This window comes from Peromyscus leucopus, chromosome 23 (assembly GCF_004664715.2).
Source record: "Peromyscus leucopus breed LL Stock chromosome 23, UCI_PerLeu_2.1, whole genome shotgun sequence".
NCBI classification, from domain to species: Eukaryota; Metazoa; Chordata; class Mammalia; order Rodentia; family Cricetidae; genus Peromyscus; species Peromyscus leucopus.
Window position 1 is genome coordinate 31,694,878 of NC_051082.1, and position 15,938 is coordinate 31,710,815.

A 15,938-nucleotide genomic window follows, 5' to 3' on the forward strand; every position below is an offset into this window, starting at 1 on the left:
TGTCAAAAACAAAACAAAACAAAACAAAACCCCAAGTCCTTAGCAAGTGGCTGTTGGTAGTGTCACACAAATGGACTTGTTAATTGTTTTGGCTTAGTTGGCCACGAGAGTACAGAGTTTTGAATCAAGAGACTTTGGTTTGAATGTCTTTACCCTTTTATGCTGTGTGGCTTTGGGCTGTCCAAGTTTAAAATGGGGAAAACCACTCTGGCTTGCCAAAAAAAAATAAAGGATGCTGACATTAGCGTCTTCAGAAAGGTTTAGAGACTGAAAAATGTAGGGTTGGCTGGGGTGGGGTACACTGTTAATCCCAGAACTCAGGAGGCAGAGACAGGTGGAGCTCTGTGAGTTTGTTTCAAATCAGCTAGGGTTAGAATAGACCCTGTTTTTGAGAGAGAGAGAGAGAGAGAGAGAGAGAGAGAGAGAGAGAGAGAGAGAAAGAGAGAGAGGAGAAGAAATACAAAAGTGGGAGGTGGGGGCATCTGGAGCCATGGTTCAGTGGTAAAGAGCACTTGTTCTTGCATAGGACTCAAGCTCGGTTCCTAGCACCTACACAGCAGCTCACAACCATCAGTAACTCTAGTTTCTGGTAATCCAGCGCCCTCCTCTGGCCTCCAAGGGTACTGCATGCTTGTGGTGCACATACACACATGCAGGCAAAACCCGAATACATATAAAATAAAAACAAATAAGTCTTTACAAGAGAAAAGAAGAATGCAGAATTCATTTATTGTTTTTGAATCCTCTATAGAGAATGTTATATCTGCATTTCATTCTCTAATTCAAGGGCACAGCAGAATACATGGATATTTTAAGTATAACCCTACTTGAATAAACAGTGGGATTTATAGAACAACCTCTACTTCAGATCAAGACAAGCATGTGTAAATAGAAGTTGGGCAGGAGCTATTTGATTTGTTTTTCAGAGCATTGTTAGCCTCATGCCCACCAATACCTGCTTTCTAAGGACATCCTTCCTTGCTTCAAAGGGGGAAAGCTTCGTGATTCACAGGCCCACTGGGCCTTCTAATTCACAGGGTGCCAGCTCTTTCGCAGGCTCAGAGGGGAAAGGAGGAAGCAGATTGTACAAGAGTGGAAGGGGAAATACACACCAGACCAGTTAGTTTGGGGAACCTGGATAGACGATATGTGTTTGCACCCCAGCCTAGACTTCACCTGGTGGGAACACAAGGACAGATGATATTTTATGAGACAGAAATGTTGAATTTTGGGTTGAAGCCTTGTACTAGTTTTTATTTCCTAGGATTCCACTTTCTGTACACCAACAGAACCCAGGCACCGTTGTAGGCTGGAATCACCTGGTAGTGCGTGGTATTCATCCCAGCACTTGTGTGGACTCCAGGTCCCACCCCAAAGATGTAGAGGCTCAAATGTCTAGTTGGGATGGGAGCCACTGATGTGCACCGGCCTGGTGTTTCTTAAGAATGAGTTCTCCAGGCTGGAGGGATGGCTCTGTGCTTAAGGACATGTACTGTTCATGCACAGGACCCAAGTTCAATTCCCGTTCCCGGCACCCACATGGGAGGATGAGAGAGGACGCTCACAACCTGTACCTCTGGCTTCAGGGAAGTCTGACACCCTCATGTGGGCTCTGAGGGTACTGCACACACACACAACCTGTACCTCTGGCTTCAGGGAAGTCTGACACCCTCATGTGGGTTCTGAGGGTACTGCACACACACACAACCTGTACCTCTGGCTTCAGGGAAGTCTGACACCCTCATGTGGGCTCTGAGGGTACTGCACACACATGGCACACACACACACACACAAGCATGGACATATGCATGGGGGAAAGGAAGAAGGGAGGTTCAGGAGTCTGAAGAATTCAGTCAGGGAAGTATCACACCTTGAATAATCTTAATGTATGGTTTCAGGAAGACACACCTAAGAGATTCTCGTTCTCCCTGAAGTTTGAATTTTTTAATTGCTTCTGGGTCTAATAAACTCGGAGTCAGGAGCCGAGAGCGTGTCTCGAGACTAACCCCACACTCGTTTCATACAAACGGTACCTTATTGGTTCCTTCTATGACCATCATGCGCTGAGTGATGCTCTCAATTCTGTTTCCCACGTTGCTGTCAGGATCCAGGATGAAGGACTCTTCACTCTCGGAACACAAGTCATACCTATAAAAAAGAGGAAGTCATCACCACGCTGCCTTCAGCACAGAACAGTGAGCCACAACAAGGGAGACGGAGACGGGGGAAAAGTCCTCAGGGAGAAGGCCACAGACTTTGAGAGAGTCTTTGTCTGAAGCCCTCTCCTCATATTTAGGAAGTAAAAATAGCAACCGTATCTACCTAGTAGGGAGATGCTCCAAAAGCGTGCTATCATACATTTTCCCTGATCTAAATAGTAAAGAAAATACATGTTGGGATATTTGATGCCTGGGTTTTAGTTAGCTCCTCGTGGGTGGAAGTAACATGCAAACGTGTGTGGGGTGATGGTGGTGTGGGGTGTTACATTAATGAATGGAGACCCTGAGATAATAGTGGCTTGTCACATCTATCTATGCAGGGTGGCTGTAAGTCATAATATTTAGTGAGATAATCCCCCCCCCCCCACCCAGAGCTAAGTAAGTATCCATGGAAACAAACATTTTGGAGTCATTGATTTAATTTAGCTAATTTCTCTCCAAGTTTGGTGTTATCAGAGCAAGGTCTTAACTTCTTGGCTTCAGGTGTTTAATTATCAAAGGAAAGTGGTAACAGTGTTGATTTTTAAAGTCTGTGACTCTCTCTTTTAATTTTTAAAATAAGGTTTATCTATTTTATTTTACTTGGATTGGTGTTTTACCTGCATGGGTCTGTGTAACATGCATATGCCTGTGCCTGTGGAGGCCAGAAGAGGGCATCAGATCCCTGGAGCCAGAGTTGTGGATGGTTACAGGTGTTGGGAATTGAACCCAGGTCCTCTGGGAGAGCAGCCAGTGCTCTTAGCTGCTGAGAAATTTCTCGAGCTCCCCCCCCCCTTTAAAGCAATTTATTGTCTTGTACTCTTACCACCAGCTGGTCTAGAACTTTTGGTGAGAAGGCTTGTGGGTCACAATTTGAACAGGACTTGGGCAGAAGAACGAGGAGGAATTTTAAACCCGTTTCTAGAAGGCGTGAGTGGGAGTCCTGAGCAGCCCAGAGCAGTGATGACTTAGGTGGGAATACAGCAAGTGAGAGAGACAGGGCCAGAGAGGGCAGGAGATCTGTCAGGGGCCTTGCTCTGGGAAGTTCTCCAGGTTAATGTCTGTGGGCTCAGGCTCTCCCCCTTCCCTTATATGACCCGGGATAGTCTCCTGTTCCTGAGTCCCCAGCCTATCCCACCACTACATAAAGATATGGTTATGTTATTTATTTGCCTCTCTCTCTCTCTCTCTGTGTGTGTGTGTGTGTGTGTGTGTGTGTGTGTTCCTAAGGATGGAGCCCTGGCCTCAGGCTACATGAGTGTTTGACCACTGAGCCATGCCCCCGCCCCCCCCCCCCCCGGCCCAGTTTTCATAGTTGGACATACATGCTTCAGTGAGGATCGCTAAAGAATATACACATCTTCTATTACAACCACAGTGCCACTTTTAGAACTAGGTTCAAGGATTGAATGTCTGTGCCAGGTCCATATGCTACGATCTCTCCAAATGTCTCAATTCCTACCACCACAGCCATGACCACGACCACGACCATGACCACCACCACCACCACCACCACCACCACCACCACCACCACCACCAACACCAACACCACCACCACCACAAAAACCACCTTATAGTTAAACACAAAGATTTAAAATAAAAAAGAACCAGGGCTGATCCTTCCTTAGAACGCTTATGAGGTTTCTGGTTTCTGCTAACTGGTTTTTGTAATCGCCAGGTAGCAGAAGTGAACATTTTTGCTCTCACTGATTAGTATAACGAAACAGAACCAAGGAGAAAATACACATTTTCCCGTTCTGTTAGAAACCTTTTAGCAATAGAGTTCCAAGATGATTATATAAATGTCACGTCCCCTTGTTTTCATGATCGATATTCCGATTTTTAGGCTGCAGCATTGGTGTCGCGACCTGCGAGTGAGTGACTGCCCACCCTTGCCACAGCCTTGGTGCACACGGGAGCATGCGCAGTCTGTGTATCCACCCTGGCTTGGACTTGCTCATGCGCCCTCACTCAGGTTCTCTCCCGATTGCAAGAGAAGGCTTCGGGTACCTTCTTTTGTGCCCCCAAAGCATTGATTGGAAAAGACGAGGAGAGGCTTCCTCAAAGATCTTAAAATTTGTTACACTTCATCCTCAGGAGATATAAAGAAATACGTTTGAGTAAAGGAAGCCCAGTCGTTTCCCAGGGGAAAGAGAGTCGCCTCAGCTCACCTGGGACCACGGGCCTCCGACCCCTTCCCCCACCGCCACCCCTGCCTCTAAGGGCATTTACCCAGGTTCAAGCCCGCCTGGGGAAACTGTAGACTCCACTGGCTTGCCGGGTCCCCCGAATGAAAAGGACAGGTCCCGTGGCTCTTTTCTAATTTAGGGGCTATTATTTCTCCCTCTTTGTCGCTGCACCACAAAAATAGAATGTCATTGAGGACCTGCCTCTATAACACACTTGAAAAGAGACTGGGGGGGGGAGGCGGGGGGGGGGAGGGGCGCTTGCCTAAGTCTTAAGAATACATCAAGCTCTTGAGGAAGTAGATTGTGCCATGTTTGAAGATACAAAGATAACCACGGTGCTGGGAACAGTCCTGAGGGAGGCGGAAGCCGAACAAGAAGAGGAAAGCAGAGCTTGCCCTCGGCTTCCCACAGGAAGCCCCCGGCAGCTCCTGCCACGGAGAGATAAGAAAGCTCCCATGCACTATTCTGGACAAGGCCACCGTCCCGGCTTCGCTCTGTCCTCTGCAGTACCCCAAGCCCCGGTCTTTTCCTAATGAGCAGCAGGACTCCCGCCTCTATTTGCATACAGCGTGTCAAGCACAATGGGGCGGAGGTATTTATAACCAACGAGAGGAAAATAATTCTGGGGGCAAGCATGGGTTCCTGTCACCTCTGTCCGCTGCTCTGGGGCTGCACAACTTCGTGAGGATCGGAGACCGGTATAAATAAATTAAAAGAAGTCAGCCAATTAGGGGCCGGCATAACGGAGCTGGGCTCTCCATGCCAGTCTGACTGACTGCACGTGGGGCTGCTCCAAGTTCCTCGCTCCAGAGCCATTCCCTGGACACAGTGACGACTGCTGCCCTCTCTGCAGACGACGGAGACCTCGGTGTTTTAGGCTGGTTTCTTTGTGGGGATGGGTTTACCCTGTCCCCTCCTGGCTCTCGTATAACCCCCAACAGAGACCAGCCATGCAAGGCAAAGCTCCCGTCCCGACTGGACTGGACTGGACTGCGGCCCACAGAACCTGTGTTCCCTTCGGGCTCATTTCCGAAAATCACACTTAACCCTCCCACCGCGTGTAGTGTGACACCCACAGAGTCTCATCATGTACCAAGAGGTCACTGTGCTCTGGGGCTCTTAAAAAAAAATGAAGCTTATTTATTCATCTACTTATGGATTTGTACATTTGTTTATTAGCTATTGTATGTTGGAGTTTGCTCGAGCGCAGGCCACAGGGCACATGTGGGGGTCAGGGGACAGCTATACAGAGTCCGTCCTTTCCTTCTGCTTTTACATGGGTGCCAGGGATTGAACTCGGGAGGTTAGGCCTGCGAGGCAAGCCCCTTTTCCTGGCTGAGCCATCTTCTCAGCCCCCCAATGCTTCTCTGTGTGTGTCAAGAATGCCTTCAGCTCTTTATTAATACCATTATGACACTGGGGAGTTTTGCCTTTTTTGAAGGTCCCCCCACCCCCACCCCCTGCCTCCATGACATGGTCAGCTGCTGCTTCTTCTTCTTCTTCTTCTTCTTCTTCTTCTTCTTCTTCTTCTTCTTCTTCCTCTTCTTCTTCTTCTTCTTTTGGTTTTTCGAGACAGGGTTTCTCTGTGTAGCTTTTGCACCTTTCCTGGATCTCGCTCTGTAGCCCAGGCTGGGCTCGAACTCACAGAGATCCGCCTGCCTCTGCCTCCCGAGTGCTGGGATTAAAGGTGTGCGCCACCGCCTCCTGGCTCCAGTTTCACCTTATCTATTTATTGCTCACTGAGCTGACAAATTCTGCAGCTCCTGAAGTCAAGTCCATTCCCGTGACTCTAACACTCACAAGTATGGTGTAGAGTGTGCACCCCGGAGGACCTGCGCATTGTCTTTTACGCTGGTTCTGGACAACTTTGAGTTTCAGATTTCCTCAGGCCTCCCGTCTTTCCTCCCATCGATAACTTGGGTCTAGTCTTGCCTTTCTTTGGAGCGTGGATTGCTGTGTCTGCTGGAGTCAGAAGGCGGAGAGCTGCATGGGCTTTAGCCACTGAAGAAGCGGTCCTCTCATTCGAGAAGTCGGGGGACCGTCTCAGGGATGAGAGGAGCGGTCACAAGTCCACCTAGTTTAATGCGACTCCAGCACTTTAAAGAGCACCCCCTGCGGCAAGAGTGGAGGGGGCAGTGCTGAGCTGAGTACACCAGGATAAAGATAGAGGGGGGCAGTATTGAGCTAAGTACCCCTGCGGCAGGAGTGGAGGGGGCAAGGCTGAGCTGAGTACACCAGGGTAAAGATAGAGGGGGCAGTGCTGAGCTGAGTACCCCCAGAGTAGGGATAGAGGGAGCAGAGCTGAGTACCCCAATACCTACGGAATGCCTATATTAAGCCTGAATCATTGCCCAGTGTATTAAATATGTATCTAAAACTTATCAAGGAAGAAAAAGCAAGTTCTAGAAAGTTCTTCAAAGCCCCCAGATCCAATATTCTCCTCCTTTCTTCGATTCTGCTCCTGACGGTGAACTGTGAGGATGGGCATGGGCTGAGCTCATCTGCTTGATTTTAATGAGGTTTCATGGCTCGTGCTAACCATGGTTAGACTGTACAAAACCAGAATCATTTCAAGTTAGGAAACCAAAGGGCAGCGAAGCAACACTGGGAAGACTGAAGCTGCAAAACGTCTGTAAAACAAAACAAAACAAAAACCAGAAAGGAAGAGAAAAACTGCCTGGAGGGCGGCCAGACGGCACACCCAAGGGCCCGGCTGGTGGAGGTCGCCATGGCGGCCTCCGTCCTGCAGGAGGGTCTGATGTAAACATCTCACTGCTACCGTGGGTGTTGTGTCAAAACACTGGTGATAGCAAGCCTGAAGCAACAGATTGATGGACTCTGCCAGTGCTCTTCCCCCTCCTCACGGGCTCTCAAAACAAATGAAGCGCTCCGTGGAGAGGAGGCTGGCAGAAGAGGTGCGGGGTTGGAGGCGTGTTTAGACAAAATGGTTCCTGCTCCCTTGGCTCAGGAAGAGAGCCTGGGCCTTCAGGGTGGTCATGGGGTCAGGCCAAGGGGACTTTATTGAGAGACCTTGTGACGCCTTAGAGGCCATACTGAAAATTACTTCTTGTCTCAATGAGGGGGTGGGGCCGTGACGAGCGTTTGGGGGACTGTAGGTAAGCTTTGGGTCAGCTCCTTGGACAATGGTGGAGGGGATCCAGAGTCCTGGGCCACCCCTGTTTAGATAAGAGCTTTTCCGTGAGTGCCTTGGCTTGCCCGGCTTCCTGCTCTAGAGGCCCTGTGGTCCATTCACACTCAGGCCTGTCCTCATGCTGGCCCCTGCACCCAGCTTACAGTGTGAGCTCCGACAGCTCCCATCCCCCACTTCCGGGGTCTCCCCGAGTCTACACCAGGATCAGGGCTCCTCAGCCCAACGCCTGGGTGGACCCGGAGGCCAAAAGCGTTACACCCAGATAGGGACCTCAATGAAAACACTTATTTTGTTCACTCATTTTTCCTCTTAGTGCAAGACTGGACAGCCAAGGAAGGGTGATTTTAAATAAGAGATCTTTAAGGAAATGTCAGGAGTGGTTCCCAATAATATCCTTTAACCCACTCAGGAAGGGCGTGGCTCAGTGAAGAACATGTCAGACTATCATTGTGGTTTGTTCTCGCAGAAAGGAAGACAGCTTACGTGCTACACAGTAGGGCACAGAGTCCTGGTTGTACCGGGCTTGGGGTGTAAGGTGGCCTTTTAGGTCATTCCCCCCGGGCAGCAGAAGTCTGACCACGGGAATGATGGCCACAGAAAAACCGTTAAGGACGGTTGATCCTTTGGCTTTCTTAAATGATTTCAAAATTTTGTCTTTGGGTCACAGAGGACAAAAATCACTTGTAACAAATTCTGCTTGGTCTTCTGTCATTGGCCAACATCGAGAGATGTTAGAATAACCAGCCCCGAAACCCTCACGTGATAGAAACATGGCTGAGGAGTCTACCTGTTGTGCCCCAGGGAGCCAGAGAAAAGCCCCTTTCCTCGGGTCTCGGCCTGGTTTTCATCTCCCAGCTCTCAGTCTTGCAAACGTTTATTCCTTCTCTCCTGCTCTCACGGAGTTCTTCATCTGAACCACCTCTGATTCGGCGGCAACGGATGTGTTCTTGCAAACGGCAGCGAATCAACCCCACGCTACCCTGGCTCACTAGTTTTGGTACAGGTATTAAAAAGCAAACAGAAAGAATTCAGAGACGATCCCCTTGACATCAGTAAGTATCACAGTGCTCCTGAGTGAGTTAATTTAGACAACAGGCTTAGCCTCGTGCTGGCGCACAGGAAGCAGACTGGGAATGTCACTTGTCCTCTGGTTGCACTGAGAGCCAAGTAGGAGCAGAGACATTGTAACTCGCTGTCCAGAGCGTCCACCTAGGCTCAGTGAGCTGCCCAGTAAGGAGACTGAGTCCCAGAAGGATGGCCTAGCTGGAGATGGGCCTACACTCATCAGGCACCAAACTGCCATAGGTCACTGACCTCAAATGTGCTGAAAAGAGGGCCACTAGTGACCATCCAATGACCTCAAACCACCTCTCAAACTAATCACGATGTCACACCATCAGTGACCATCCACTCACAGTGACAGATCTTAGTGACGACAGGATCTGATGGGGAGCTGGATAAAGTCAGGTTGGAGGTCAGTGCCTGACAAGGGGATATTCCTGGTCAGTCTCAATGCAGACAGGGATGCTGATGTGTGGAAGAGGCATCTTCAGGTCGAATGAAAGGCAGGAAATGGAGCGCTGCTCCTCTTCTCCAGCCTCCAGGCGTGGCCAGAAGTCCTGGCTCACACTCACTAACACCGTTTTAATTCAAATTACTTTTTTCCCCCTCATGCACGTTCCCTCCCATGTCTCTTGACAGAAGCACACAGTTTTTGCTTCCTTCTTTTACTGAAGGGTGGCTGTGTCCATCAAAGAGACAAGTCAAATTTATGGAGAAATAGCAGAACGCACAAGCAAAACGCCGAGAGCTGAGAGCTACCGAGGGCTACACAGGACCAGGGTCAGTGGGCGCTCCGGAGCTGAGGAAGAGCTGGCCACAGCAGACACAGCCGCTGCAACCCTCTAAACTCCTAAGCAACCGAGGAAGCTACGTGTCATTTCTGGTCCCGTTTTTTTTTTTTTTTTGGGAATTAGTTGTCAGAGACTTGTTCAAAGACAAAAGCATGCTTCTTAGGAGAACATTTGCCCAACGGCAGGGATCATCTTACGAGATGGTTGATGATCAGTCCGCCCAGGTTCCTAGTGTGTTTGACACCTTTTGGGGGTGGGTGAGTGGTTGCAGAGAGCCACCCCGGGGCTGCCTAAGGGGTACCCTAAACGATCTAGGCAACTTCCACCAAAGAAGCTCCTCATATTCATCATGTCAGACCACTCATTGGTATCTTCTTCTGGCATATCACCAGGACTGTTTCCCAAGAAGGTCCTTGAACTCTGGACCTGAGTTAAAAACTAGTGATGATAAGATCTCTTCCCCCACCCCACCCCCAGAAGTGCTTTGATAATTAGATGAGATAATACAAGTATACCACACATTAGGTTTACCACACCCTCTTTTTTTTTTTTTTTTTTTTTTTTTTTGGTTTTTCAAGACAGGGTTTCTCTGTGTAGCTTTGTGTCTTTCCTGGGACTCACTTGGTAGCCCAGGCTGGCCTCGAAATCACAGAGATCCGCCTGCCTCTGCCTCCCGAGTGCTGGGATTAAAGGCGTGTGCCACCACCGCCAGGCTTACCACACCCTCTTGATAAGGGCTTGAATACTGGTATCCACAGAGAACATTAAATGGAATCCTAAGCCGAATGTTTTCTAGAAGCTATTGCTGATGGTGTGGCTTGAAATCAACTCTATTGCTTTGTTTTTCTCTTTGGCCAAGGGCCTTTGCACACTCCGAAAGGCAGACTGCCGAGAATGCAGAGGCAGGTGACCATTTGGCATCACCCCCAGCGATGGGGCCAGGAAAGGGGACCACTGACAGCCTCAGATGGGGGCTAATGTTCACCCATGCGATTTCAGTCTTGGTTCGCAGACTCGAAAGGCCTTTTCAGGGGTCCGGTGCCCATGCCACATGCTCATATGAGCACTAGTAATTAGTCTGTAAAAGGCCACCTGGAGGAAGTGACAAGGGGGACTTCTGGTCAACAGACAGCGGAAGTCCCCGGGCACTGGCCAGGGGAGGGAGGCTGAGTGATTGACAGCTCCACTCCCAAACTTTCAGGTTGTAGCAAAGCTTGCCTTTCTTAGGGCACCTTTTATTTTCCCCTGGAGCCGGACAAATTAATTTTCAGGTGTGCCCTCTTTAACTAGACCTCAGTCACACCTGTCCCTTCACTGTCCCTCTCCATCCGATATTCCAGGGCTCGCTCACCATGTTTGGGGCCTAGCTTCCACCTTTGGCGTGCCCACTCCTCTAAAATGCTGTGCCAGCCATTAGCCACCCACCACGGACCCATTTCACTCATTCAGCCTGATAATAGACATAGGCCACGGAGACCTAATGCAGTCCTGGAATGGAAATAATAATGAAGTGGAAACAGGGACATGGCCTGTGGGGGGCTGAGGGCTTGCTAGTCCAGAACATTCATCCTGAACAGTAAATGAGAGGATGAAGCTTTTCTGTCAGAGATCGATTGCCCCTGCACAGTGAGAAACCCACAGAGAGCCATGGTCATGAGGGAAAAGGAGACAAATGGATTCATTAACTCTTCACCTCACTATTCCCCTGGGCTTCATTTCATTCAGACCTGCTGCTCACACACGTTTCCTCTTATTCTATAATCTGAAAATACCCGAGAAACACTCTGAGCTTCGGGCTTGTTATAGCAAAACGAAAGAAATCATAACCCCCACAGAGAATGGCTCTGTGGACTAGAGAGGATGCACATGAAAGAGATGGACAGAGCTTTTGATGCCAGAGGGCCATGCCAATCAAACCTACTACAACTCAGTAGAGCACTGCCTTAAGAGCCTTCTATAAGGAGTGTAAAAAGCAAGGGCTGGGGTAGGTGTGCACTGTCGGGTACCACTGAGGCTACAGTCCACATCCTCCCCCGCCTCCCATCTCCATTCACCAGGTTCTGGTTTTGTGCTGAAGTAGCATTGAGTTACATTAAAACTGCCTACTAAAGTCTGTCTTCCAACAACCAAATCCACCAGGTCGACGGCTCCTGCATGTTCTCATCCAAGCACAGATATACGATCCAGTCTGTCATCCACCAGCTAAGGATCTTGAGTCAGATTATCAGTCTCCAGATTCACAATAAAAATGCTCATCCCATATTTAAAATTCTCTCTCTGTGGCCAAGGCTAACCGGAAAGGCTCTGCCCATGCTCTTCAGGCACTTTCTTAAATTGTGTGGCACTGTCTTTTGCTACCATGAATCCTGGGAAACTATATCAACCCCTGCTGAAAAGACCACAATAAAACCCATCCAGCAAAGACTTCCTAGGACACAGCCTTCTGGCTTAATTTAAAACACATAATGAAATGTTTGATAGCAATTATAGGAGACAGTTAATTCATTAGAAACAATTACTTGTGGGGTTCACCACAGTAGTATGAAGATGGGAAAAGAGAGAAATTTTTTATAAAGCATAGGCAAGTGGAAGGGGCATTTGTCTGGAAGATAAAGTAGCTCTTCTGTTCTCAGGACTGTGTAGGAAATATTAATAAGCGCCGTTGTCTGGACATTCACGTTGGGCAGTATGTGCTTCCTCATCCCACAATTACCCCAGAGAACGCAAGAAGTGTCTCATTAGGAAGTGAACATTTGCTCCCGGCTACTGAGAAGTTTCCCGAATGAAATGGCTTAGTTTGCTCTCCAACGCCCTGCTCTGGGCAGCTGGTCTTCTCAAGTCCTAAACTGAGCTCTACGTTTTGTCTGTGGCCGGTTAAAATCAGACATCCCCACAGCATGTCTGATTCGAGCCTGCATACCTAGACACACCCGGCAGAGAGTGTATGTCAGACACTGGGTTGTAAAGTTTCAGATTCTTTAAGAAGGATGCGGTAGATACTAAAACAGGAGGGCAGTGATCGTATTTGTCGGGATGCAGCTTTCTTAAATGACTGCTTCCTTCAGACATCTGACCTACATTTTGCCTGCGGGACATGCGCACTCTTTCAATTTAATTACGCAAACTCTCCTGAAGAAAGAAAGCCGAATAGAAGACCTAAAGCGGTGCGGCGGAAAAATAACAGACGTTCTTGCCAGCCGTCCATTCAGCTGGGTCCTCGAGGACACTTCTAATTAACTCCCGGTGACAATTGTTTTGTTTGTGTCTTGTTCATTCTGCATCCTGATGCCCAAACTAGGATTCTCCAGAATGACCTATCCCTGACACAGCCCTAATGATCCCGGCTTGCTTTGCTTGCCGATGTGCAGATGTAAACAATAGAGAGAAGCAATTAGGATCAGCTTCTCAGGGGCTCATCGTTCCCCGGTTCTCTAGGCCACCCCTCCTCCCGAGGAGCGAAGGGCGAACCTCACTCAGTCCTGAACCAGTGAGCTTGCTCTGGATGTGCACCCACAAACCCCTCTATGGAGTATTTCAGGAATGGGGTGTCAAAGTGTCGCTGAGTGGCAGGGACTATAATTCTCTACTTGTCTTCTAAAATACGTAATTAGTTTAGACTCCATATGTGACCCACCTAAGAGTTTTAGAAACAGTGATTTTAGGGTCCATCACAGACCAATTGAGTTTTTCTTGGAAAACCCACCAGCAGAGCTAAGAGAGGCATAGAGATGATTGTACTCCACAGCCTTCGACAAGTGGAGACTTTAGTGCTGTATTTTCCATCCTGAGGGGGCTCATGGGAAAAAGAACAAATAAAGCAGGGAACATTTTGGAGCCAGACAGAAAGTGGTGATGCCTCTGCTGAACTGTGGCTGCCAGAGATGGTCTAGGCTAGCAGAAGTGAGGACCAGGGCTGACATCGGTGGTGGGGGATGGCTGCACACCCCCCCCTCTCTCTCGGTATAATTTGGGGCTTCATATACACTAGGCAAGTGCTCTACCACTGAGCATCAACAGCCCCATCTCCTTCTTTCTTACTTGGTAATTATTTGTGTTAAAATAACAGAGACCATTCTATTTGGCAGAATATTACCTACGTAAGCATCCTTCTTTCATCAGTTAAAATGCGGTTCATTTGTCATTAATCTTCAGTTCCTGGTCAAGGTAATTAGTCATTTATAAGCCACAAGACAGCACTATCCATGCACATCAGCTGGGATGTTATTTCATGGGGTTTTGTTTTGTTTTTTTGAAAGGTGAACTGCTGTGGGAGGTCTTTCTGTATGCTGTCAATATGTGTTGCTCTGATTGGCTGATAAATAAAGCTATATTGGCCTATGGCAAGGCAGCTTAGCGGCAGGCAGGAAATACAAGCAGATAGACAGGAAGAAGAAAGGCATAAGGGAAGAGATGTGAGCCAGCCGCCCAAGGAGCAACATGTAATGGGAAGCAGGTAAAGCCACGGAACATGTGGCAATACATAGATTAATTTAATAGGGTTAATTTAAGATATAAGAGCTAGCTAGAAAGAGGCCTGCCATAGACCATACAGTTTGTAAATAATATACGCCTCTGTGTGTTTACTTGGGTCTGAGTGGCTGTGGGACCTGGCGGGACACAGAAAAACTTCCAACTGCAGTGAATGTGTTATTTAAAGTGATTTTTTTTTTCATTGAGCTCCTCCATTCCTGGGAATGAGAGGAGAGGGGAAGCCAGGAACTGCCATTTACAGAGGGGAAGTTGCTCAGATTAACTAACTGGCCAGGGTCCCACAGAGGTCAGGGGCAGTGCCAAGAATAGAACCCATTTCCTTGATGGCTTGGTCTCTAGTTCCACAATAGTACATAATAGATATTCTGCAGGTACACACATTTGTCCAATAAGCAACCACCAAACAAGTTGGGTCCTACACAATCAAATGACGAGTGATGTTTAACATGGCCAGCAGCTACTGCACATTTATGTATGAGATGGTGGACATACACATTTGGGTTGAACACTGAGGGCATGCAAAGTCAATCTATGTGATATAGGTAATACTGATGCAATTCCTAAAACATGTCATTGGCCATCACTGCCTTTTTTTAAAGACAAGATCTTATTACATAGGCCTGGCTGGGCTGGAATTTACTATATAGGCTAGCTTCAAACTCACAGAGATCCACCTGCTTCTGCCTTTCAAGTGCTGGGATTAAAGGTGTGCACCACCATGACCAGCACAGTTGATTCTTAAAAATGACATTTTTGCAAAGGAGTCAACGCTATCTAACATTTTCTCTATTTTAGAGGCCAACTTAGGATGCTCTGTGACTGTGTCTATTACACATGATCAATGTTATTTATTAGTCTGGAACTGTGACCATTAGATGGTCTCCCAGTTAGCCCTCTTTTTTTGTTGTTTTTGTTGTTTTACGAGACAGGGTTTCTCTGTGTAGCTTTGCGCCTTTCCTGGAACTCACTTGGTAGCCCAGGCTGGCCTCGAACTCACAGAGATCCGCCTGGCTCTGCCTCCTGAGTGCTGGGATTAAAGGCGTGCGCCACCACCGCCCGGCTATGCCAGTTAGCCCTCTTATTGCTGTGATAAAATACTGACCAGAAGCAACTTGTGGGCAAGAGAAGGATTTATCTGGCTTACAAGTCAGTCTGCCATGCAGGGAAGTCCACGCAGGAACTGAAGCTGGACCATGGAGGACCTTTGTTACTGGTTTGCTTACTCTGGCTTGCTCAGCTACCTTTCTTATAGAACCCAGGCCCAGCTGCCTAGAGATGGCACTGCCCACAGTGGGCTGGGTCCTCCCATGTCAATCAGTAGTGAGGAAAATGTCCCACAGTCATGCCCACAGGCCATCCTGATGGAGGCTACTACTACTCAGCTGAGATTTCCCCCTCCCTGAGTGTGTCTAAGTTTGTAGCGAGCTGCCAAAAAGTATGGCCGATAGAGAATTAAAGTGGCTTGGGTCCTATAGTAAAGACCCAGACACACTTTAAAAAAAAAAAAACACACCTAAAACAACCATGTTGTTCTGGCTCCTAGTGTAGATGGCCTAAGCTAGCAGAATGTGTCAGAACCCAACTGAAGCCCACCCCGACCTTGTGCCTGTGGGGATTAACACAATGAGCTCAAACATCTGTTAGTCCGGTACCCGAAGGTCCTGTCGGTGCTGAAACACATGCAAGCAAAAGCAGCCTTTGAACATCCAGAGTCTTCCTGAGAGGACAGATCTGAAGACAGGGAGCAGACAGACAGTACCCAACTCCTCTCCTCATCCTCTCTCGGGAACCCCAAGTCCCCAGGAAGGGACTCCTTGTCCGTCTGTCACTGGTCAATACAGAGACCAGCCTCTTTGCCCTGCACAGTCTTCTCTAAATCTCCCTTCCCACGCGAGTCACTAGTGCTGAGACAAAGCTCATCCGGGACTTGCCGTCAAGAACGATGCCTGGGGCTGGACAGGTGGCTCAGTGGTTAAGAGCACTGGCTGTTCTTGCAGAGGACTTGGGTTCAGGCCCAGCACCCACACACAACGGTTCACAACCATCTGAAACTCAG

At 48.4% G+C, this 15,938-nt stretch overlaps 1 protein-coding gene across 1 annotated transcript in view; it reads right to left on the reverse strand.

The window, feature by feature from the left end:
• The window catches only part of Flt1 (fms related receptor tyrosine kinase 1), a 167,845-nt gene that overhangs the window by 92,591 nt on the left and 59,316 nt on the right, over positions 1-15,938 (reverse strand). Inside the window, exon 11 of the mRNA XM_028878044.2 lies at positions 2,034-2,148. Coding sequence (XP_028733877.1) covers positions 2,034-2,148 — 115 coding nt within the window. The remainder of the gene's footprint in view (positions 1-2,033; positions 2,149-15,938) is intronic.